The sequence below is a fragment of the Polypterus senegalus genome, chromosome 12 (assembly GCF_016835505.1).
Source record: "Polypterus senegalus isolate Bchr_013 chromosome 12, ASM1683550v1, whole genome shotgun sequence".
In the NCBI taxonomy this organism is placed as follows: domain Eukaryota; kingdom Metazoa; phylum Chordata; class Cladistia; order Polypteriformes; family Polypteridae; genus Polypterus; species Polypterus senegalus.
The window spans coordinates 37249447-37273995 of NC_053165.1; the positions used below are offsets into that span (position 1 = coordinate 37249447).

At 37.4% G+C, this 24549-nt stretch overlaps 1 protein-coding gene across 3 annotated transcripts in view; it reads left to right on the forward strand.

Moving 5' to 3' along the window:
• The window catches only part of nol8 (nucleolar protein 8), a 109428-nt gene extending 86486 nt beyond the window's left edge, over positions 1–22942 (forward strand). For all 3 annotated transcript variants that reach the window (XM_039770852.1, XM_039770851.1, XM_039770853.1), the window contains exons 10-17: positions 1672–1762; positions 2142–2274; positions 6837–6923; positions 7138–7397; positions 7607–7748; positions 8610–8677; positions 22113–22195; positions 22531–22942. In XM_039770852.1, coding sequence (XP_039626786.1) covers positions 1672–1762; positions 2142–2274; positions 6837–6923; positions 7138–7397; positions 7607–7748; positions 8610–8677; positions 22113–22195; positions 22531–22590 — 924 coding nt within the window. In that variant the 3' untranslated portion in view covers positions 22591–22942. The remainder of the gene's footprint in view (positions 1–1671; positions 1763–2141; positions 2275–6836; positions 6924–7137; positions 7398–7606; positions 7749–8609; positions 8678–22112; positions 22196–22530) is intronic.
• The last annotated feature ends 1607 nt before the right edge of the window (positions 22943–24549 follow it).

A 24549-nucleotide genomic window follows, 5' to 3' on the forward strand; every position in this document is an offset into this window, starting at 1 on the left:
GGGCAGGTTTTATATCGAAATTCTACGCGTAATGGTCATAACTGGAAGCAGTTTTTCTCCATTTACTGTAATGGAGATGAGCTTCAACGCTGTGGGGGCGGAGTTTCGTGTGACATCATCACGCCTCCCACGTAATCACGCAGTACATAGAAAACCAGGAAGACCTCAAAAAAGCGCTGAAGAAAACATGCATTATATAATTGAGAAGGCAGCGAAACAATAAGAAGCGAGCGAGTGACATATACAACCATATTCATGAGTTCTGCTACTTCGGAAACAAAGCACGATGTAAACCTACACTTTAAATTAAGTTCATAGACAGGCTGCCGCTGGCGTTTGTAATTTAGTGCCTGCCCATATAAGGCCGTCCGTCAGCGGCAATCCAATAGCAAACTCCCACTAAATATTCACGGGTGAAGGACTGTGCTTATGGAGAGGAAGACGAGATGGTCAGGGTGGTGTTTGACACAAACTCAGTGAAACTGCGAGAGAAAGTTTTAAGTGCCAGGACTAAGGTAACATTAAATACAGCCATGGACATAGCAAGATGGCACCAGCACAGCTGGGAACCCGATGCATGTACACCGGCGGCTCACGTGAACTGGCGAGTGCACAGATAAAAGCAACAGTTCCAAAGCTGAACAAAAAACTAATTACACAATTGAAAAGGCAGCAAAAAATATGAAGCGTCTGATACATATAAGCATATTCATAAATCCAACTACTGCGGAAACAAAGCACACGTTGGAAAAAGTCAATGTCCCGCTAAAGGAAGACAGTGTAAAAAAAACCCGTGCATGCAGTGTGTCAGGTCTCAGATAAAGAAGAAGACGAGCTGTTTATTGATGCAGTAAGAAACGAATCGATGAATGAAACCTGTCATCTTTACAACGATTGACAAACACGGAATGTAACTTGAACACAACACATCCTACAAATACGAACCTGATTGAAAGAAATAATGATAATCAAATCCTTGATGACAGCAACACTCAGTAACACTCACAAAACAAATACTGTATATTGACAGTCATGTTACGTTATTTTTAAAATGTTCCAAAGATACCAAAGATATTTCTGTCGACTAAATAAAAATTCCTTCTATTTAAAATGTAAATAGAACTTGAACAAATACGATAGTTCATAATATCCACGCAGACTTGCACGTAAGAGCGGGAGTCATCCGTTTTAACAAGCAGCGTATTACACTGATACGAAATAGCTGTGTGTGTATATATGTAGATATGTATGTATATGTATATATATGTTTATATATGTGTGTGTGTATGTATTTATGTGTGTGTATATGTATGTGTATATATGTAGATATATATATATGTATGTATATATGTATAGATATGCATATATATATATGTTTATGTGTGTGTGTGTAAATATATATATATATACAGTATATGACAACAACACTCATCACTCACAACAGTGACAAAACAATTACATTGACAATCATGTTACGTTATTTTCAAAATGTTTCCTTTTCTTTTTCATTGCTTCTTTAACACACTACTTCTCCGCTGCGAAGCTCGGGTATTTTGCTAGTATCTTTATATAGGTTGGTTGGGTGCTGTATACAGAGTTGGTTCTTTAATTGTTGTGTGATTTACCTGGAGGTGTGGTACTCACTGTTAATGTGTTATATCTATCTGTTAGCTTATGAGGCTGCAGTCCCACTTTGGAACTGATGAAAGATTTCGAATGGATTCTCGTTTCCTTGAAAGTGAAGATGAGCAGGATGTTGCTGGCAAGTACAGTTACTGTCTAGGTGTTTCTGTTCTAAAAATAGTCTAATCAGTGTTTTCATTGATTGGATGGATGCCTCTTTGCCATCCCAACTTTACAGATGGCGGAACTTGCCACTGAATTTGCACATTTTTTCCTCTAAGCAGTTTTGTTTTCTTTAGAAGTTTCCAACTGGGACAAGACCATACATTTCTTAACTAACTTCTTTAGCAAAATATAACTCAAACATGTCAATGAATCACTTCTTGAATTTTAGAACTTCATTTGTGTTTAACAACTGGTATTTTTTCAAATTCTCTTCACAACATAATCATCTACAGATGTAGCTATAGTAACAATCCAGTATGTTAAATATTATTAATTAATATGTTTCTTTGCAGATTGTTCAAGTACATGCTCCCCTTCTGATGCTGTTCCACTTGCACAAGAAAAGGAAAGAAACTTGGAAATTCTGCAGAATCTTCTTCACATTGACACTCAAAGCGCAAAGAGTGTAAAGAATCACTCATTTAGGTACTTGGCTTTGAAAAATGCAACTTACTGGTACTCTTGGCAAAATAATGTAAGACAGAAGAATGTCTTTTAACTAGGGCTTAGAAATTATCAATTTTTTTAATTGTGAATCGTGGCAATTTAATCACAAACCCTGATGATTAAGCATGTGATCAGTCCAGAGGACAGATTATTTCATATCTTTCCCACAGGAATAAATTAGAAACCAAGAAAGTATCAGAGCTAAAAAGCGAAATTACTAGAATAGATGAAGAACATGCGAGGCTTCCAAGTCAGGCTCTACATAGGAAAAGGCAGGCTCTGCATTCAGAACTCAACCTCTTGACAACTAAAGAAACTGAACAACTAATTTATAAATCCAGACATCATTACTCTGAACACGGAGAGAAATTAGGTTATTGTTAAAAGCTTATTAGCTTTTAGCTCAACAAATCCACAAGCAAGAAGTTCGCAATGCAATGCAATTCCAATAATCACCAACACGAACGGAGACAAAATCATTGACTGTAAAAATATAATGCACACATTTAGAGACTACTATAAATCCTTATATTCTACTGAGTTTAAAGAAGACAACACACAATCTAATACATTTCTGGATACATTATAGATACCACAAATAGATACTTTTAGTGCTGAGGAACTGGATAAACCTCTGGTGCTATCAAAATTACTAGATGCTATAAAGTCAATTCAAGGGGGGAAAGTAGCAGGCCCTGATGGCTTCCCTGCAGAATTTTATAAGAAATTCTCCACTCAGCTCGCTCCCCTCCTATTAGCAACATTTACAGAAGCTAGAGACAATCAAATTCTACCTCAAACTTTTCGCCAAGCATTAATCACCGTCTTTCCTAAAAAAAGTAAGGACTTACTACAATGTGCATCATACAGACCAATTTCACTTCTGTTTAATGATGTTTAAGATACTCTCAAAAATTATGGCCAGAAAAATAGAGAAAGTGCTGCATTCGGTAATATCACAAGATCAAACTGGATTTATCAAGGGTCAACACTTCCAGTCTTCGACACATGTTTAATGTAATATACTCACCAAGAAAGTCAAACACCCCAGAAATAATAATATCATTGGATGCAGAAAAAGCATTTGACATGATTGTATGGAAATACCTTTTCACTACATTAGAGAAATTTGGTTTTGGGCTGAACATTTGTGAATGGATCAAACTACTGTATACCAATCCAGAAGCTTCAGTTTGTATTAACAACATTTGTTCAGACTACTTTAAACTAGAATGTGGTACCCGACAAGGATGCCCTTTTTTCACCACTGCTATTTGCAATCGCCATTGAACCACTGGTGGTTCACTGTCAAAATGCTGATCATATAAAGAGAGAAGGACCGGAACAGAAAATTTCTCCACATAAAACATCCATGTATCCCAAGAGAGACCCTACAAAGACCTAAGGCAGAAGGGGGCATAGCTCTACCCAACATTCAGTTTTATTACTGGGCAGCAAACATACAAGCTATAAAAATCTGGACACAAATAGATGAACATACACAGGCCTGGTCCGCAACAGAAGTAAAATCCTGCAGTACTTATTTATATTCCCTGCTTTGTGCCCCAATAAATGCAAGTTATGGACAATATACAAATAACCCAATGGTGCTTCACTCACTCAGAATATGGAACCAATATAGAAAGCATTTTAAGATGGAGAAGCTGTTTTCTGTGGCACCTCTGCAAGAGAACCACCTCTTTCAACCCTCGCAAACTTATGCAGTTTTTAATATCTGGAAAAAATTTGGGTTTAAATTGCTTAGAGATCTTTATATAGACAACATCTTTGCATCCTATGAACAATTGCATTCCAAATTTAATTTTCCAGCTACACATTTCTTTCACTTTCTTCAAATTAGGAACTTTGTCAAACAGAACCTGCCCGATTTTCCTCATCTTGCACCCTCGTCCATGCTGGAAAAAGTATTGCTCAATTTCAAGGATTTAGACACCATCTCTGCAATATATAAAATTATTTTACAGTCCCTCCCTTTCAAAGATCCAAGAGGACAATGGGAAAAATATCTCTTAATCAATATATCAGAAAAGGAGTGGAAAGTAGCAATGCAGAGACTTCACTTGAGCTCCAATGCGCAAAGCATACAATTATTCAACTCAAAAATTTATATCAAACACATCTGTCTCGCTTAAAACTGTTTCCAGGGCAAGATCCAACCTGCGAACGCTGCAATCAAGTCCCAGCCTCACTGGGTCACATGTTTTGGGCCTGCACCAAATTAACATTATTTTGGACCAAACTTTTTAAGTGCCTTTCAGACAACCTTGGTGTCACAATTCCTCCTAACCCATTAACAGCTGTGTTTGGTGTTCTTCCAGAATGTTTTAAAGTGGAGAAGAACAAACAAACTGTGATTGCATTTGCTACACTTTTGGCACGCAGACTTATTTTGCTAAACTGGAAGAATCCTAACTCTCCTCTTTTAAGTCAGTGGGAAACCAATGTCTTACACTATTTAAAATTGGAAAAAATCAATTATTCATTTAGAGGATCTGTACAGAATTTTTCAAAACCTGGCAGGATCTAATTAATAATATTTTAGAATAAGCTCTTAAAGCACAGAGGAAGCAATTATCTCCACATTTCTTTTTCTTCTCCATTCATCTCTATTGGCCTATTAAACTCATCAAGTTAGGTATGTTTACAAGCCCTATATTTTACCCCATTGGCCATGCTCTCTCTCTCTCTAGGTTTGGGTCGACTTGTTTTCAATCCTATTTTTTGTAAAAAATTATTGATTTGTATGGAATAATTACAGTAAAATTAAATATAATGTGATCAATCACAAGTATAAAATCATGTTGTGATACTACCGAAAAAAATGAATTTATAGTTTATTCTACAGTATATTCTATATTATAGCCTGTTATATAGTATATTTTACTGTGTATTCAGTGTAGAAATGTGTTCCATATAGAAAAATGAAGGTGCAGTTAAAAACTGGCAAAATCCCCATTTTAATATATTAGATTTCAAAAAAATAAAACAAATTTGCAATTTAAGTAAATCTTAAGGTACTTTCATTATTATTATTTGCTCTTGTGTTGTACTATAACAAAACCACCCAATGAATTCCAAACATAAATTTCCAAAAGTTGAATAGTTTACTGAAACACTCAAGTTGCCTGCTGTAACAAATCAGCAGAAAAAAATCAACTATCAAGTTAGCTATAGTAATTTCACTTTAACAAACCAGAATTTGCCAAAAATATAAACTTAAGTAACTTGTTACTGATCCAATTGCTTAGACAAACAAGCCTGTTCAAACTTTAGCAGAGAGTACAGCCCTTTTTTTCTCTACAATATGACAGTACAGTGAGGAAAAGCCTCTCACATAGGACAGTCGAGGAGATGCCATGTATTTTGGGAGAGATGTGAAGATTTAGCACAAGTACCCAAATGTTTTGCTCACCACTTCAATGCACAGTCCTCCATCTGCATAATGGGCTGTGCTTTGTAACTTTACAAAGATGTGTTAGCAATTTCATTTGTGTCATCATCTGGGTCAGATACCCAGGCAAAAAGGGAACTTTTCATTTTAGGTGATGTGACATCTGTTGTCTGGGAAGTTGTATTTTGCAGTCCTCCCTTAAACTCATCCAAACTTCCTCCCTCTCTGATTTTGAGAGGCATTTCAGGTCTTGAACCATAGGCCAAGTGCTATTGCAAATTCAGTGTGTCTTTTCTATTGGACAGGTCAGTTGTGAAGCGTTCCTTAAATCTGATCACATGGCTCAGATCATTATCTGACACCTTCATCACATGTAGAAGATGATTCTGGGTAGCAGAACAAATACAAATCTGTATTATGTCTGTCATGAAAGCATATGATACATACATACAATAAGCTCAAAGTCACTAGGATTTGAAAATTTGGAACTGCTGAGAAATTTATTAGTTTTTGAAAGACTTGATACTAAATCAGCATTAAATTGATTAGAAATTTACAGTCAATTCATTGGCAATATCACAAAGTTCTTTTTATTTCATTAAACTTCTTTTCATAGAAGTGATGTGATGTTTTAAAATGAGGCGGTAACCTTTCTGTTTCATTATTCCTTTTAATCTTTGTAAGTCCAGACACTAGAGTAATAGAGGCTAAAAACGGGGCTTTGCAGTCATATGTAGGCTACATAAAAAATTATTAATCAGTCATCTCAAGCAGCATCTATTAAAATCTTGCTCATAATATTTTCCGATTGGCGTACCCAAATTAACACATGTAATAAATAATGCAAGAGTTAATGTGATAAAAGAAATAATAACACAATTTGACTTTAACTATTAACATGTTAACTTTCCCGGCACTACTTTTAACACATCAAATGCTTTGCCTGTGCTGCTTGTTTTGTATTTAGTATTATTTGTAAAAATGGTTTAAAAGCAAAGCTGTGTACAGATTATAAAATTAATACAAACACCACTACGTGGAACGTTATGATTATGATGCTGTCATGATACCAGATAAATGGAAATGTCAAGACTGATGTTTCAAACCTCACAAGACATTTTTCTTCCAGGAATGTTTCCTCTCTGCACTATGATCCTTCTCAAGAGGACCATGTAGCTATTGAAGCTAGTGGTGCCACTGATGTGAATCAAAATAGGTGAGCTTTTCACTACTCTAAGCATGGTCAGCTTTGCAAAAGCTTCTTTTGGATTTGCAGATACATTTACTTGAGGGGATTATTTGTTAAATCTTTTATCTAAAGCTGTTTTGAGCTTTATTAAAACTTTTATTGCACTGTAGTTACAAGGCGCAAACTAAAGTAAGGCAGTTGAATGTATTAGCATTAAAATAAAATAGGTCTTCTTTTACAGTAAACCTGAGAGACGTCAAAAGTGTCTTGAAACAGAGATGATGCAGAATGTCTCCAAAGAAATTTATTATGAAATCACAGCTAATTTCAAAGAAACGTTTGGATCTTCAAAGGAGAGAGAGGATGTTCCATGGGATGAGAAAGATGAAGGCCTTGATTCAGACCCAGCTGGATACAGCATGAATACAGTAGATAAGTCCCCAGGATTCACATTTTCATTCTTCGGAGAGGATACTGTGGATGACGTCAAAGCTAATACAGGTAAGAGATCAAGCAAAAGTGAGAGTGGTGGATAGATGGTGATGAGAATGTTGCCATCACTAAATAAACTATTTTAGATGTTTCCTGGTTATCCATTACTACTTTGCTAATATTAAGCAATGATAAACTCCAAATTCAACCTATATAAATGAGTCAAGACTCATTTATATATCAAGTCATACTTCAGTCTGTCATTTTCTGAATTCCAGATTCATACAAAATAGAGACCATAAAAGCATCAAAATTGTCATGGATGGAGGACCCCCGCTTTATAGACAGCAGTTCAGATGAAATGGAGAAGGAAGAGGAAGGTGGAAATGGTGACAAAATGTTGCTACCTGAGAAGGCACAGTAAGACTTTACATTAAGATATTCTAGCCCTTAAATAAAACCCACAGGTGTATAAGAACGGAAGAACTATTCAAAAGTTTTATTACTCCTCTGAGCTAGAATGATATTTGAGTTCTCATTTCCTTGCAAATCACATTTTTGCAGAATCACAATTAATGCAGTTCAGTCTTACAGTTGATAGAAAATGGCCAAATTTATCATTGAATTATTATTGGCTTAACAGTTTTTGGGCAAATATCATCGACACCTGTTGTACATAATCTGGAATAAAAAATGTAGCTTCACTGAAAAAGATAGCAGGGAGTCATGTCTTTAATAAATTAATACATTTTACACATTTTAGTGACATTATTTTATTACAATGTGTAAATTCTCAGATCTCTTGTCCATTCCTTTGTCAAAACGCAATACATTTTTGCAGTGATTGTTGATGTGGGTTATTATTTGTTTGGTGCTGGCCATGCATACCCAAGCTAATTTGGTGAACTGATGTGCTGATGTATTTGTTCAGCAGAAACCATAGCTTCTCTTACTCCACATCTTCCCCAATTGAGATTGCAAATGATCTAAAGTTTAACATATTGAGCATTCATCTTTTCCCTTCAAAGAGTTGAATGAGTTCAGACAGTCTCTCACGGTGCAGTCTAGCTCTGTAGAGGATGTCCACACAAGCAAACAATCTGTTTGCAGATCTACAAATGTCCTTGTATAGAAATCTTTTATGCATCATAGTCAAGTGTTTCCTTGTTTTTTTAAGACACTTTTTTTGTTTTTTGAATAAATAGGCAAAGTATTTTGAGGTGACTTTTTATGTGACCCTGTATTATCAACTTATTTTTTAATTTTTTCCTTGTTCTTTAGGGGTGAGCAGTTTCCAGAGAGGAAATTAAATCTCTTCTTTTTCTTCAAAGGAGATGAACGGCTACAAGGTATGGTAAATCTGTTATCTTAAGTTTCAGATTCATAGTTATCAGTGTAACACTAAAATCCCTAAAGCCTACCTGCCACTCCTTATTCAGGATTATAACCGAAGAAAAAGAAATCGGGTTAGGGTTTGACTCTGACACGACCTAATGGATGGTGCTGCGGTAAGAACTGCTGACTCATAATCAAGAGATCGCTGGTTCAATTCTGGGTGCTTCCTAGAATTACCGTTTTGAGTATTGAGCTGCTCCTTATTCAGGAAAAGATTTCGGTTGTCTCACATGAGAAAGACTTTTCAAGACCAAGGTCATATAGCCCATGGAACCGTTTCTGGACAACGGGAGAACCATAACAACAGTTGTGTAAAGAGATTCCTCTTTCAGCTAAAGTCATTTGCGTACTGAAGTAGCATTGCATATGTACTTTGTCAACATGGACGTGTCGATCAAACACAGGAAGCTCTTTAGTCCAGTGTTTCCCAACCTCAGTCCTGGTGGCACACTGTGGCTGCAGGTTTTTGTTCCAACCAGATTCCTAATCAGTGACAGCCTTGATAGCACTGATCTCATTTAATTAGCTGGTATTATTTTTGTTTTATTCTACATTCAGAAAAGAACAGCAGCATGATTTTAACGTTTATAAGACACTAGCAAAATACCCGTGCTTCGCACCGGAGAAGTCGTGTGTTAAAGAAGTAATGAAAAAGAAAAGGAAACATTTTAATAATAACGTAACATGATTGACAATGTAATTGTGTTGACATTGTCATGAGTGTTGCTGGCATTTATATATATATATATATATATATATATATATATATATATATATATATATATATATATATATATATATATATATATATATATATATATATATATATATATATATATATACACACACACACACACATACATATATATACATATATATTGTGAGGGATGCCGGGGCAACGACCCAGCCGGGAAGCCGTGAGGGACCGGATGTAGGTCTGCGCCCACCCTGGATCAAGTGGGGGCCGCCATCCTGGTTGCTTTGGGGGCCACGGGTTGAGGGCATGGGAAGCCCCACTCTGTAGGGGCCCATGGCCACCGCCAAGAGGCACCCCAATGCCTTGGGGACCTGTTACCTCAGCACTTCTGCCACACCAGGAAGTGCTGGGGGGAAGAATTAAAAGGACACCCGGAGAGCTGCTGGGAGAACAGCGGCACTTCCGCGCTGGGCGTGGCCAACGGGGGAGTGTCGGAAGCACCTGGAGCTCATCCGGGGCTTGAATAAAAGGGGCCGTCTCCCTACGTTTAGGGCTGGAAACAGGACGAGGCAGAAGAGATTGTGGAGGTGGCCCGAAGAAAAGGCATTGAGTGGCCAGGACTGTGTGTTTGGGGTTTGTGCACTTTAAACTGTGTCAGCGGAGAAGTAGTGTGTTAAAGAAGTAATTAAAAAAGTAAAGGAAACATTTTGAAAATAACGTAACATGATTGTCAATGTAATTGTTTTGTCACTATATATATATATACACACATACATACATACACACACATTATATATACAGTATATATATTGTGGTGGATTGCCGGCATTTTACTCCGGCCCTCACCCCCAGGCCGCCAGGAGGAGCTCTCCCGACAGCATGATCATGCCCTGAGTTCCAGCAGGGCATCATGGACTATGTAGTCTTTGTACACAGCCCTGCTGGATACCTTGGGGGCCACCAGGCGTCGCTGTAAGGGGGCTCGTAGGCTCTTATGTGCCCTATGACCCGGGAGTCGCCACGGTCGCGTGACAGGAAGAAGCGCGTGCTCCGGGTTGAAGAAAAGGACTATTTACCCTGACCCGGAAGGAATACGGACTTGTGGACTGTTGGGCAGGAACACCTCCGGGTCAGGGAGTATAAAAGGACTGTGGGAGCTCCCAGACGGGGAGCTGAGTTGGGAGGCAGGGTGGCTAAGCGTCTAAGATTGGAGGATTTGGTTATTTGAGTATTGTTTGTTTATTGGGAATTGTGGAGAGGAGCGTGCTTTGTGCACATTATTATAATAATAAATAATAATTGGACTTGTGGTGTCTGAGGGTACAAGGTTGCGAGCAATACCCTTAATCTGTCACAATATATATATATATATATATATATATATATATATATATATATATATATATATATATATATATATATAATATCTATATAGATATCTATATACATCTATATCTATATCTCTCTCTCTCTCTATATATATATATATATATATATATATATATATATATATATATACATACACACACACATTATATCTGTATATCTATATTTCTATCTATATATATATATATACTAGCAAAATACCAGCTTAGCTGAGAAGTAGTGTGTTAAAGAAGCAATGAAAAGAAAAGGAAACATTTTGAAAATAATGTAACATGATTGTCAATGTAATTGTTTTGTCACTGTTGTGAGTGATGAGTGTTGCTGTCATATATATATATATATATACATATATATATATATATATATATATTTACACACACACATAAACATATATATACACACACACACATATATACATACATATATATATCTACATATATACACATACATATACATACACACATACATACATATACATACATATCTACATATATACACACACAGCTATTTCGTATCAGTGCAATACGCTGCTTGTTAAAACGGATAACTCCGCTCTTACGTGCAAGTCTGCGTGGATATTATGAACTATCGTATTTGTTCAAGTTCTATTTAAATTTTAAATAGAAGGAATTTTTATTTAGTCGACAGAAATATCTTTGGTAGGAATGGTAAAACAGACAGGAATATTATTAGTGAATAAATCAACTCAAACCTTAAACAACTTATAATATTTTGCTCTCCATAAAATAATATCCTGTCTAAATTATACAAGTTAGAAATAAAGTAAGCGTTAAAAGAACAAACATTCAAATTTCTTTACTCTTATGTAATTTTATATAAAAATAAACTTAGATTTTAAATATCCCAAAAGATTTTGCTCTCCATAAAAATATATCCTGTCAAAATTATACAAATTCAAATATGAACATGCTGCATAACAAAACCTGGAAATATAAATAAAATGTGTTCCTTTCAGCAATAACAAATCAAATCATTCAGTTGTCTTTGCTCATATGTCATTTTAAAGCTGGACGCCTGGCATCTTTTTTTGGCAACAAGTTCGTTTATGTTTGGTGTGAGGTTCTGTGTTGTGGAGATTCTCAGGATGGATTGCAGGTGCTCATCAGTGAGGCGACTCCTGTGTGCTGTTTTGTTAGTCTTTATCACTGAGAAGAGCTTCTCACACAGATATGTGCTACCAAACATGCACAAGGTTCGAGCGCATGTAGACGGACTTTTTGTTCTTCAAAGTCACCAAAGCGCCGTGCAAACTCAGTGCGCTCAGTTTATCAGCAAAGTGCGATTTGGGAACACCGTAGTGACGACTTGGTTTAACATTACTTGGCAACAGGGAAAGTGGGGCAAATTGCACTGGTGCATTTGTGTCTCCCATAAAAGCAGCTTCACTTGAAATCACTTTGTGATTGTGCACGGTAAAAGCGTCCGCTGAAGTGTCAGATTCTTATTTAATTCTTCTGCTTTCTGTATCTTCTGCATTGCATTCAGGTTACCCTGATGTTTTGTCTCATAGTGCCGTCTTAGATTAAATTCTGTAATTACAGCCACATTAGCTCCACAAATGAGACACACGGGTTCAGTAAACATATACTCAGCCTCCCATCGGTTTTAAAGGCTCTATTTTCAGAATCAACTTTTCTCTTCAGCATCGTGTGAGCTAGCTTCGCAATAACTTGCAGCATCATAAGCTAGACTTGATTAGCGGTAAGTGTTGGCAAGGCAGCTGAAGCGCTGCATTATGGGATCTGTAGTTTATTGTGTTACCAGCGCTTCATATACCGGGCCATTAATAACAATAATACAGTATATAAAATGATCTCGGGCGGATATAATTACGCCGGGCGGATGTGGCCGCGCCCTTGAGTTTGACACATATGGACTAAATAGAACTTGAAAAGATATATTTTTTAAATGTGATCGCAATTCAGATAGAGTTGGCGCACTACAGCCTGCATGCCTCAATAAGTCATCCTCCCTCGCTCTTACTTTTTACCGTTCATCTAATGAATACACTGAGTATGGCTTTACCAAAACAATCATTGATGGCGAATAAAGTATCCATTATTAGTATGTAGATCGGGATATATATATATACATATATATATACCAGCGTATCAGCGAGAAGTAGTGTGTTAAAAAGCTAGAAAAGAAAAGGGAACATTTTAAAAATAGCGTAACATGACTGTCAATATACAGTATTTGTTTTGTGAGTGTTACTGAGTGTTGCTGTCATCAAGGATTTGATTATCATTATTTCTTTCAATCAGGTTTGTATTTGTAGGATGTGTTGTGTTCAAGTTACATTCCGTGTTTGTCAATCGTTGTAAAGATGACAGGTTTCATTCATCGATTCGTTTCTTACTGCATCAATAAACAGCTCGTCTTCTTCTTTATCTGAGACCTGACACACTGCATGCACGGGTTTTTTACACTGTCTTCCTTTAGCGGGACATTGACTTTTTCCACGTGTGCTTTGTTTCCGCAGTAGCTGGATTTATGAATATGCTTGTATGTATCAGGCGCTTCATATTTTTGCTGCCTTTTCAATTGTGTAATTGGTTTTGTTCAGCTCTTTGGAACTGTTGCTTTTATCTGTGCACTGCGTCAGTTCACGTGAGCCATTCGGTGTACATGCATCGAAGGTTCCCAGCTGTGCTGGTGCCATCTCGTGCTATGTCCATGGCTGTATTTAATGTTACCTTAGTCCTGGCACTTAAAACTTTCTCTCGCAGTTTGCTGAGTTTGTCAAACACCACCCTGACCATCTCATCTTCCTCTGCATAAGCACAGTCCTTCACCCGTGAATATTTAGTGGGAGTTTGCTATTGGATTTGCGCCGACGGACGGCCTTATATGGGCAGGCACTAAATTACAAACGCCAGCGGCAGCCTGTCTATGAACTTAATTTAAAGTGTAGGGTTTACATCGTGCTTTGTTTCAGTAGCAGAACTCATGAATATGGTTGTATATGTCACTTTCGCCGCTTCTTATTGTTTCGCTGCCTTCTCAATTATATAATGCATGTTTTCTTTAGCGCTTTTTGGAGGTCTTCCTGGTTTTCTATGTACTGCGTGATTACGTGGGAGGCGTGATGATGTCACGAAACTCCGCCCCACGCGTTCAAGCTCATCTCCATTACAGTAAATAGAGAAAAACAGCTTCCAGTTATGACCATTACGCGTAGAATTTCGATATAAAACCTGCCCAACTTTTGTAAGGAAGCTGTAAGGAATGAACCTGCCAAATTTCAGCCTTCCACCCACACGGGAAGTTGGAGAATTAGTGAGTGAGTGAGTGAGGGCTTTGCCTTTTATTAGTATATATATATATATATATAGCGGCGAAGTACTGCCTTAAAAGTTTTATTAAGAAGGAAATTAATTAATTTTAAATTCATTAAATTAATTTTTTAAACTGAGGGAAAATATACCAATAATTATTTGTTAAGGATCTCTTTGTATACCACATTGTGAGTTCAGCCCTCCGGTTGTAATATGACCAAGCTGTGCACTGAGCTTACTCTTAAGCATACAACGTACAGTTGGCCATGTGAACAGTAATCTTGTTTCAAATCTCACCGCTTGGATTGCTGCTGTCATAATCGGTTTGAGTTTCATGGTTTGTTTTAATTATGACAGTATTTGTAGGACTTGTGTTGAAGTGACATTTGGCATCTGTCAAGCGTTGTAAGCATACAACCAGTTTCATCGATAACTTCACATCCAGCTTTTGAGAGTTTAAACATTCATAATCATCAAAGTGTCCACTACTGAAATCGTCACCTGTGAATCTAAAATGTTTAAAAGGCATTGGCGGTTGTCCAAAGGTGTAAAATATTTGGCCATTTCGGTACACTTGAAAGCGACAACCGAACAATTCAGCGGCAGCCATTAACTCACATGCTTAACCATAGGTGAAGGGCTTAAGCATTTCACTCTTCTAGTGCTCCTGTGTAGTATAATTATCTCCTGTACCGTCATCAGTCCACACCTTGAACCTGTCCCAGTCATTCAATACATAAGACACAATGTTTCTTCAGATATCAAGAGTGAGCCTGATATAGCCGTGTAATATGTAACACAGAGAATGGAAAAGATAGGTGCCATCTCCGGGCATGGAAACCACTCAGTAAGTGACAGTTCTTTGATCGATGGTGATCACTTCGATAGACATGTTAATGCGGGTACAGTTAAAAGGAAATGGGTACCTGAACAATGTAAATTAAGTCTAAAATACCTACACAATAACTATAATCGTAATAAATGAACAATAAAACAGCGGAGAAGCCGTGGATTAAATAAAAAGGCTGTAATTATCAGCAGGGAGACGTGAATCCCGTGGCGAAGCAAGGAAGGGAATGAAGACATTGGAGCGACGGACGGCCTTATATAGGCAGGCAGCCAACAACGTGGGAGGCGCTGGGATGGGGGACCCAATGCCGCCTCACCGGTGACCGAGCTACAGGCTATGGACGTATATATGTACGTAAGTAGGATTCAGTTAGCGATGGGAACCCACGTACCAGATTTCTTGAAGATGGGCCCATAAGTAACAAAGACTGTTGAAAAGTTCAATATGACGGCCGACAGTGGTATCATACCACCGAAATAAGTACCAAATTTTAGCCTTCTACCTACACAGGAATTTGGAGAATTAGTGACGTTGGAAAGTTCAATATGGCGGCTGACAGTGGCGTCATATCGCCGAAATAAATACGTACATTGGTTTCGGTTAGCGCGGGAAGCGCCTACCAAATTTCGTGAAGATGGGGCCATAAATAAGAAAGTTCAACATGGCAGACGTTGTTAACCATTATGACCGTTATGCGTAGAATTTCGAAATTAAACCTGCTTAACTTTTGTAAGTAAGCCGTAAGGAATGAGCCTTCCAAATTTCAGCCTTCTACCTACACGGGAAGTTGGAGAATTAATGACGTTTGGAAAATTCAATATGGCGACCGACAGTGGCATCATACCACCGAAATAAGTACGTACATCGGTTTCGGTTAGCGCAGGGAAGCCGCCTACCTTCCGTCGGGTAGTCTTTTGAAATGAAATTTTCCTCTGATCAGTTGTAGGAACGCGCTTTATTCCGACTCTTAACATTTTTGTAGCTCTGATGTATGCATTAATGTAATCGATATACCAGGAAATCATGCATTGACAAAACTTCCCCTTTGCTTGGAATTGAAAGTGTGATTAAATGCGTTATTTTTTTTTTTTAACGCGTTATGGAGTACATGCATCGAAGCTTCTCAGCTGTGCTTGTGCTAAGAAAAGGAAACATTTTAAAAATAACTTAACATGATTGTGAATGTAATAGTTTTGTGACCGTTATGAGTGTTGCTGTCATCAAGGATTTGATTATAATTTCTTTCAGTCTGGTTCGTATTTGGACAGTTTGCACAAAACCAAGCTTTTATCAAGGCTTCCGTCGGGTAGTCTTTTGAAATGAAATTTGCCTCCGATCAGTCTTAGGAACGCGCTTTGTATCCATTATTCATAAAGCTTCAATTGGTGATTTGTCTTTCTGCGTTAACCGCGTATTTTTTCATACGTCTCAAACCAAGGGGATGCGAGGGTAAAATGAATCGGGAAGCGTGCGTACATACTCAGTGCACCCCCTGTCGGGAATCGAACCTCAGATAGGCGAAGTCTCTACCATTGTGCCACGGCATGTGGTTTGTCTATTTGAGAGTATGTAGATCGGGATATATATATATATATACCCTCGCTTCGCAGTGGAGAAGTAGTGTGTTAAAGAAATTATGAAAAAGAAAAGGAAACATTTTAAAAATAACGTAACATGATTGTCAATATACAGTAATTGTTTTGTGAGTGTTATGAGTGTTGCTGTCATCAAGGATTTGATTATCATTATTTCTTTCAATCAGGTTCGTATTCGTAGGATGTGTTGTGTTCAAGTTACATTCCGTGTTTGTCAATCGTTGTAAAGATAACAGGTTTCATTCATCGATTCGTTTCTTACTGCATCAATAAACAGCTCGTCTTCTTTATCTGAGACGTGACACACTGCATGCACAGGTTTTTTTTTTTTTTTACACTGTCTTTCTTTAGCGGGACATTGACTTTTTCCACCGTGTGCTTTGTTTCCGCAGTAGCTGCACTTATGAATATGCTTGTATGTATCACACACTTCATATTTTTTGCTGCCTTCTCAATTGTGTAATTCGGTTTTGTTCAGCACTCTTTGGAACTGTTGCTTTTTGTCAGTGCACTGCGTCATTTCATGTGAGCCGCTCGGTGTACATGCATCGAAGTTTCCCAGCTGTGCTGGTGCCATCACGTGCGATGTCCATGGCTGTATTTAATGTTAGCTAAGACCCGGCACTTAAAAGTTTCTCTCGCAGTTTCGCTGAGTTTGTGCCAAACGCCACCCTGACCATCTCATCTTCCTCTGCATAAGCACAGTCCTTCACCCGTGAATATTTAGCGGCAGTGTTTCTATTGGATTGCCACTGACGGACGGCCTTATATGGGCAGGCACTAAATTACGTGGAAGGCATAACTTCGCCTTCCACGGGCATTGAGCAGAAGTCTATTATAGTGTATGGACGAAAAAATAGGTTCTAGTTATGACCATTACGCGTAGAATTTCAAAATGAAACCTGCCCAACTTTTGTAAGTACGGTAAGCTGTAAGGAATGCCTGCCAAATTTCAGCCTTCTACTTACACGGGAAGTTGGAGAATTAGTGATGAGAGAGAGAGTGAGTGAGTCAGTGAGGGCTTTGCCTTTTATTAGTATAGATTTTGAAATATTTCTGATTTTGCTATAGATTTAAATGCTTAACTCTTTTGTTGATTTCTTTATATGTTGGCCTTTCTCTGTGCAGTTTTTCCCCTTGGTTGTATCTTATTAATGACAATTAAAAATGAGCAGAGCAGACCAGACACGCAGGCAAACACCACTGAATAATCAAAGGCTGAAACTACTTTAGCATCAGACCCACTAATTAGTAAATAATGGATTAATTAAACAATTTGAACATATATATATATATATATGTATATATAGTTTTATTTTATTTATTTTATTTTTTTTTTTTTACTAAACTTCTAATTTCTATTTTGTTCCCAAAACACAGAACTTGGGAAATAACACATCACTTAATTAGCCCAGGAGTCCAATTAAAAACAGAAGCTGGTTGGAACAAAAACCTGCAGCAACAGTGTGCCCCCAGGACCAAGGTTGGGAAACACTCATTTACACTATACAATTCCAGGCACCTCACACACAGATAAAGAGCCTTGAGCTGGGAGAACTTTTTGCCCAAGTTGAGTTGAGGGATGGGATAGCAGGCTGCTTGTGCTCATCGACAGATTTACAAAGCAAAAGATGCTAATTGAGATGTGCAATTGAATTTAAGGTGGCAATTATGAGGTTTTTCGTAGGCTTCAGGGATTCTAGTGTTAAAAGAGAGGACATTTTAGTATATTTAACTAGAGTATTTTCTAGCTCTCAAGATGTTTTTCTATGTTATTTTTCTTTACAAGACTGCTATTAACTTAAAGATAAGAGAAATCCTGTTGAATATGCACACATCTGATTTGTTTTGCTTTGCATGCAGTAAGTGCAGCTATAAAAAGCTGTGCTATTACATTAGTTTGTTGGAATGTTGAACTACTGTTTAAAGGCAACCAGAAAGGATAAGTCAATCAATTACACATAACAATGTGCTTAAACACCATTAATTTGCATAAATGTTGAGAAAGCAGGAGAAATGACAGTCTAAAGACAGTGCCATGATGCCCCTTGCCATGTCATGATCCAGGCTACCAGTGTTATATAAATTAAAGAACTAAGCTGACTATTTTTGGCATCCTCAAAAGCATAGTACAGGTATCCCTTGATTAACACAATTAATTAATCCATTGATATTGCACATTATGCAGAACCGTGCTAATTAAATATAAATACTAATAGGAAAAATATAATTGATCCATCATTTAAAATGTGGAAAATCTGCATGGAAAAAGTACTCATATTTGTGTGTATAAGACAAAATTCAAACAAAATCTTTATTAATTAAAACTAACATCATCTTTAAGAAAAGATTTATGGAGGGTCGTTTGGACTGTTCTTTCTTCTGGCTCTCGTAGATCTGTCTGTAACAACCAATTTGACTTTCTAAGTTGCTGCAGACGAGCACACTTCAGGGTCCATTTCAGTAACTTAATGTTTAAGTGTTTCAAACGTAGAGAACATTGCATCAAATTGTTTCAATGTTAAGAGATCTTCCATTTCAATCATTATCAGAGTACTATTACGCAATGATTGCATACTTGCAGTTTTTGATGTCAATTTTCCTTGGTCGCAGTATCTGCTATTGTTAAAATTTTCCTAATATTCGATTCATTGAAGCAGAGTTCCCTGCTAATGTTTGCTTTTCTTTCACCACGATCATATCTTTTAATTACAGTTAGGTCCATAAATATTTGGACAGAGACAACTTTTTTCTAATTTTGGTTCTGTACATTACCACAATGAATTTAAATGAAACAACTCAGATGCATTTGAAGTGCAGACTTTCAGCTTTAATTCAGTGGGGTGAACAAAACGATTGCATAAAAATGTGAGGCAACTAAAGCATTTTTTAACACAACCCCTTCATTTTAGGGTCTCAAACGTAATTGGACAAATTAACTGGAAATAAAATGTTCATTTCTAATACTTGGTTGAAAACCCTTTGCTGGCAATGACAGCCTGAAGTCTTGAACTCGTGGACATCACCAGATGCTGGGTTTCCTCCTTTTTAATGCTCTGCCAGGCCTTTACTACAGCGGCTTTCAGTTGCTGTTTGGTTGTGGGCCTTTCTGTCCGAAGTTTAGTCTTCAACAAGTGAAATGAATGCTCAATTAGGTCAAGATCAGGTGACTGGCCATTCAAGAATTTTCCACTTCTTTGCTTTAATAAACTCCTGGGCTGCTTTGGCTGTATGTTTTGGGTCATTGTCCATCTGTATCATGAAACGCCGCCCAACTAATTTGACTGCATTTAGCTGGATTTGAGCAGACAGTATGTCTCTGAACACCTCAGAATTCATTCGGCTGCTTCTGTCCTGTGTCACATTATCAATAAACACTAGTGGCCCAGTGCCACTGGCAGCCATGCACGCCCAAGTCATCACACTGCCTCCACCTTGTTTTACAGATGATATGGTATACTTTGGATAATGAGCTGTTCCACACCTTCTCCATACTTTTTTCTTGCCATCATTCTGGTAGAAGTTAATCTTGGTTTCATCTGTCCAAATAATGTTTTTCCAGAACTGTGCTGGCGTTTTTAGATGTTCTTTAGCAAAGTCCAATCTAGCCTTTCTATTCTTGAGGCTTATGAGTGGCTTGCACCTTGCAGTGCACCCTCTATATTTACTTTGATGCACTCTTCTCTTTATGATAGACTTGGATATCGATATGCCTAGCCCCTGGAGAGTGTTGTTCACTTGGTTGGCTGTTGTGAAGGGGTTTCTCTTCACCGTGGAAATGATTCTGCGATCATCCACCACTGTTGTCTTCTGTGGACGTCCAGGTCTTTTTGCGTTGCTGAGTTCACCAGTGCTTGCTTTCTTTCTCAGGATGTACCAAACTAGATTTTGCCACTCGTAATATTGTAGCAATTTCTCGGATGTGTTTTTTCTGTTTTCGCAGATTAAGGATGGCTTCTTTCACCTGCATGGAGAGCTCCTTTGACCGCATGTTGTCTGTTCACAGCAAAATCTTCCATATGCAAGCACCATACCTCAAATCAACTCCAGGCCTTTTATCTTCTTTAATTGATAATGACATAACGACGGACTTGCCCACACCTGCCCATGAAATAGCCTTTGAGTCAATTGTCCACTTACTTTTTAGCCCCTGAAATGAAGGGATTGTGTTAAAAAAAATGCTTTAGTTGCCTCACATTTTTATGCAATCATTTTGTCGACTCCACTGAATTAAAGCTGAAAGTCTGCACATCAACTGCATCTGAGTTGTTTCATTTAAAATTCATTGTGGTAATGTACAGAACCAAAATTGGAAAAAAGTTGTTTCTGTCCAAATATTTATGGACGTAACTGTATCTCAAGCTTCACATCTAAAGTAATAAGCTTTCTTCTCTTCTCTTCACTTTTCAATGAGGACTCACGCTTTTGCTTGTTCATGTTTGGAAAGGGCAAGCGCTTAAAAGAAAGGATAAACAAGTGAACTAGCAAAAATATGCAACGAAAACGTCCACTCTCTATGGTGACTTTTGGTAACTGAACTGGTGACTCATGACTCAGTGAGAGTTCGAATCCCCATTAAGGCCACTGAGCTGAGTGTAGGGGGGACGGTGATACCTGCATGTTCATTCGCAGCCTCTCGTTTCCCCTTTTGCACAATTTTTAAAAAACACGCTAATCAAATTTATAGGCGCGGTATTCAAGGGGCGTTCTCATTCAAAATAAGAGCGTTATTCAAAACCCACGCTTAATAAAACCATGTTAAACAAGGGATAGCTATAATGAAATGTCAGTTTCTCTTTTTGCAAGTAAACAGTCAAAATACCAATTATACAACATATTTGGATGCCAAATAGAAGATCACAGATTCATCTGAAGTTGTGGTTACAGTTGAAAACTATGTAATGCAGCCCTCAGATCTGTAATGTTGGGAAACCTGTTCCTATTCTCAAGATCTGAGATATGTAACCTAGACAACAAGAAAGACGACCTGTAAAAATAGTTCTTGGATTTTAACCATTGTTTGATTGCTTGATATTTTTCTTTGTATTGAATGAATTAGGTTTAAACATTCGAATGTTTTGATACACCTACCTTGTAATTCATCCAACCCTTATGGACTCTTAGTTGGCCATTTATTAGTGAGATAGCATATAGGCATTTGTGTGTACATGAAGGTGGGGATTAGAAGTTTAGACTACATCATTTGACCAGTTCTGTTACTTCATTTCTCTATACAGACGTATACTTTGTGATGAGGCACATAAGAATAGCGTCATTAGCAAATTTGACCATTCTTACTTATTTCTTATGTGTAATGCACTCATTCTTCTTCAGCAAATAAAGGGGTGCTCATAAGACATAAGCTCATGGAGCTTCTTTATGTTGTTGGTCTTCAACTTCAATACATGCTGCCTGTTAGAAAGAAATGATAGCAAGTTTTAATTTACTGTGTCAGTACTCCTGGAGGTCATCATGTGTGTTTCAGAATTCAGGCTATAAAAGAGTATTTCTCTTCCGTCCTCTCATTTGCTAGTTTTTCTTTTATGTCTATCATTTTTCTAGATGGACCTGAAGTGTTCTGTCGCACTTGTAATTTGGAAGATCAGCGAGAACAATGGGAAGCAGCCTGCACATCTCTAAGAGAAGTAAGCTTCATCTTTTTTTCCTATTTCATTTCAGTCATCTTAACTTTACCAATATACAGTGTGGAACTTTAGTGACCTAGCTAAGTCCTGCAGCATGCAAATTTTCTCTGTGACATAATGGTGGAGGGGATGGGAATCAACTAGTTTCCTGTAACATATGACAACATGTAGGTCTTCAGTTTTTACAATAAAATTAAATGAATATAAAAGTACTGGTCTTGAGACTAAGAGGCAGCAGGTGCTGGTCTTTTGATAGCAATATTAATTATTTTTAAGCATGGCATGATTGTATATGAAAATGTATTTGTATTTATACTTGTGCTTTTCTTTCCAAGGAATACAGAAAGAAGCATAAAGATGCAAAACGCAAGATGAAATTCAGACAAGACAAATAAATGAGGACACTGGCACCTTGAGAAGGTTACTTACTCTACAGAATAAGTGACATATGTTTCCCATCTTCATTAGCATTGATTCTGAACAGAGCAACTTGTCATTTTTACAAGTAAAAGTGCTGCATGTGTATCACGTTGCACTAGTTACTTTCAAAAACCTCCTGACTTCATAAGAAAAATAACTGGTCTTTTCCTTTCAACAAAGTGCTTTTCTGAACAATTATTGTAATTGTACAAAATAAAGTGTACAATATTGCAGTTATGACTGAAAGATGTAAACTTATCTACAAAAGGACAACTATTATATTATTCCATATGTACCATATAATTAAAGGGATAACTGTAAATTGAACTTTGTAATTTTTTTAATTTTTAACATTATGTTAAATGGAAATCAAACAAGAACAGTTAAAATCAGTATTTGTGAAATTCACATTCAAATTGGTAAAAAAGAATAAATAAGCCCACCGCCTTCACTAACCCCTAATTTATTCTTTATTAATAAACAATAAGCTGGCAATTTATGCTTTATTTTAGTTTTGGGATAAGGCAAAAATAATTTGTCAGTCTGAGTTCTACAAAAGAAGTCTTAATGAGGAGAGTCTTTGGACTGCTTTGTATCCTAGCATAAATTATGAATTAGCATTGTTGCATCATGTTTAATCTGTCTCCTTAGCTTCAACCCTCAACTTTTTAAAAATCGCATAAATAGTATATAACAATATTTTCCCGGGTTAAGTCATTCTATATTTGACTCACTCATTGAACCTCCTTGTTTATTCCACTTTCATTTTGGGAACCCTTAGTTTTATTAATCATTTATATTTGTGTTGGCCCTTTTCTGACGCTCTTGCTTTCAGATTGTCAATGAAGCTTCTTCCTGAACTTTTAGAACACGACTGCAGCCACCCTGTTGTTGTTTTTCCGGAAACCCCTTTTATATTAGGTATGTACTAGTGAAACACATGGACCTACAGTGCTAAAATAGAATGAATGCAAGCAAAAGCCAAATTGAAGATGAGGATCTGTTACATATTTTGAAAACATGCAAAGTATTATTTTTTCAGTTTCTCTATAAGTTATCAAGTACAATACAATAGAATTTATTTTTGCATAGCCTAAAATCGCACAAGTGCCGCAATGGGCTTTAACAGGCCCTGCTTGTTGACAGCCCCCCAGCTTTGACTCTCTAAGAAGACAAGAAAAAACTCCCAAAAAAAACACTTGTAGGGGAAAAAATGGAAGAAACCTTGGAAAAAGGCAGTTCAAAAAGAGACCCCTTTCCAGGTAGGAGCGTGCAGTGGGTGTCAAAAAGAACGGGGTCAATACAATACACAGAACAAATCCTCAATACAGTATAAAAATATTACAAGTACGGAGCAGAATTTAACAGTAGATGATATAACATAATATGATTTAGATTTGTTTAGAGTCCTGGAGACCTCAGACATCAAGCTGCCTCCCCCATTTGGCCATTCCACAGCTGTGACAGCGCTGGACTAGCCAATCTGATGAAAGGACCCCTCTATTCCTGCAATCCTCCATCAGGGATGACTTTATCTTAGGCAGGCAAAACAACTTGGCTGGTGGGCCGTGGCACCAAGTGCCACATTTGAGTACTGAGAAGAGAAACAGAATAGGTGAGGGTTAGTAACAAATTATAACTATCATGTTACTTATGTTTTAGTGCTAATTACTAACAACAGAGATATGTAGTCTGGACAGTTAATCAGCAGCTCTAGTCAGGATATGCTAAACTGAAGTAGTGAGTCTTCAGCCAGGATTTGAAAGCTGAGAACAAAGGGGCATCTCTTATAGTAGCGGGCAGACCATTCCACAGTTTAGGGGCTCTGTAATTAAAAGCTCAACCTCCCACTGTTATTTTATTAATTCTTAGAATCATAAGCAGACTGACATCTACAGATTTTAATGTGCGCTCTGATTTGTAAGTCAAGATAG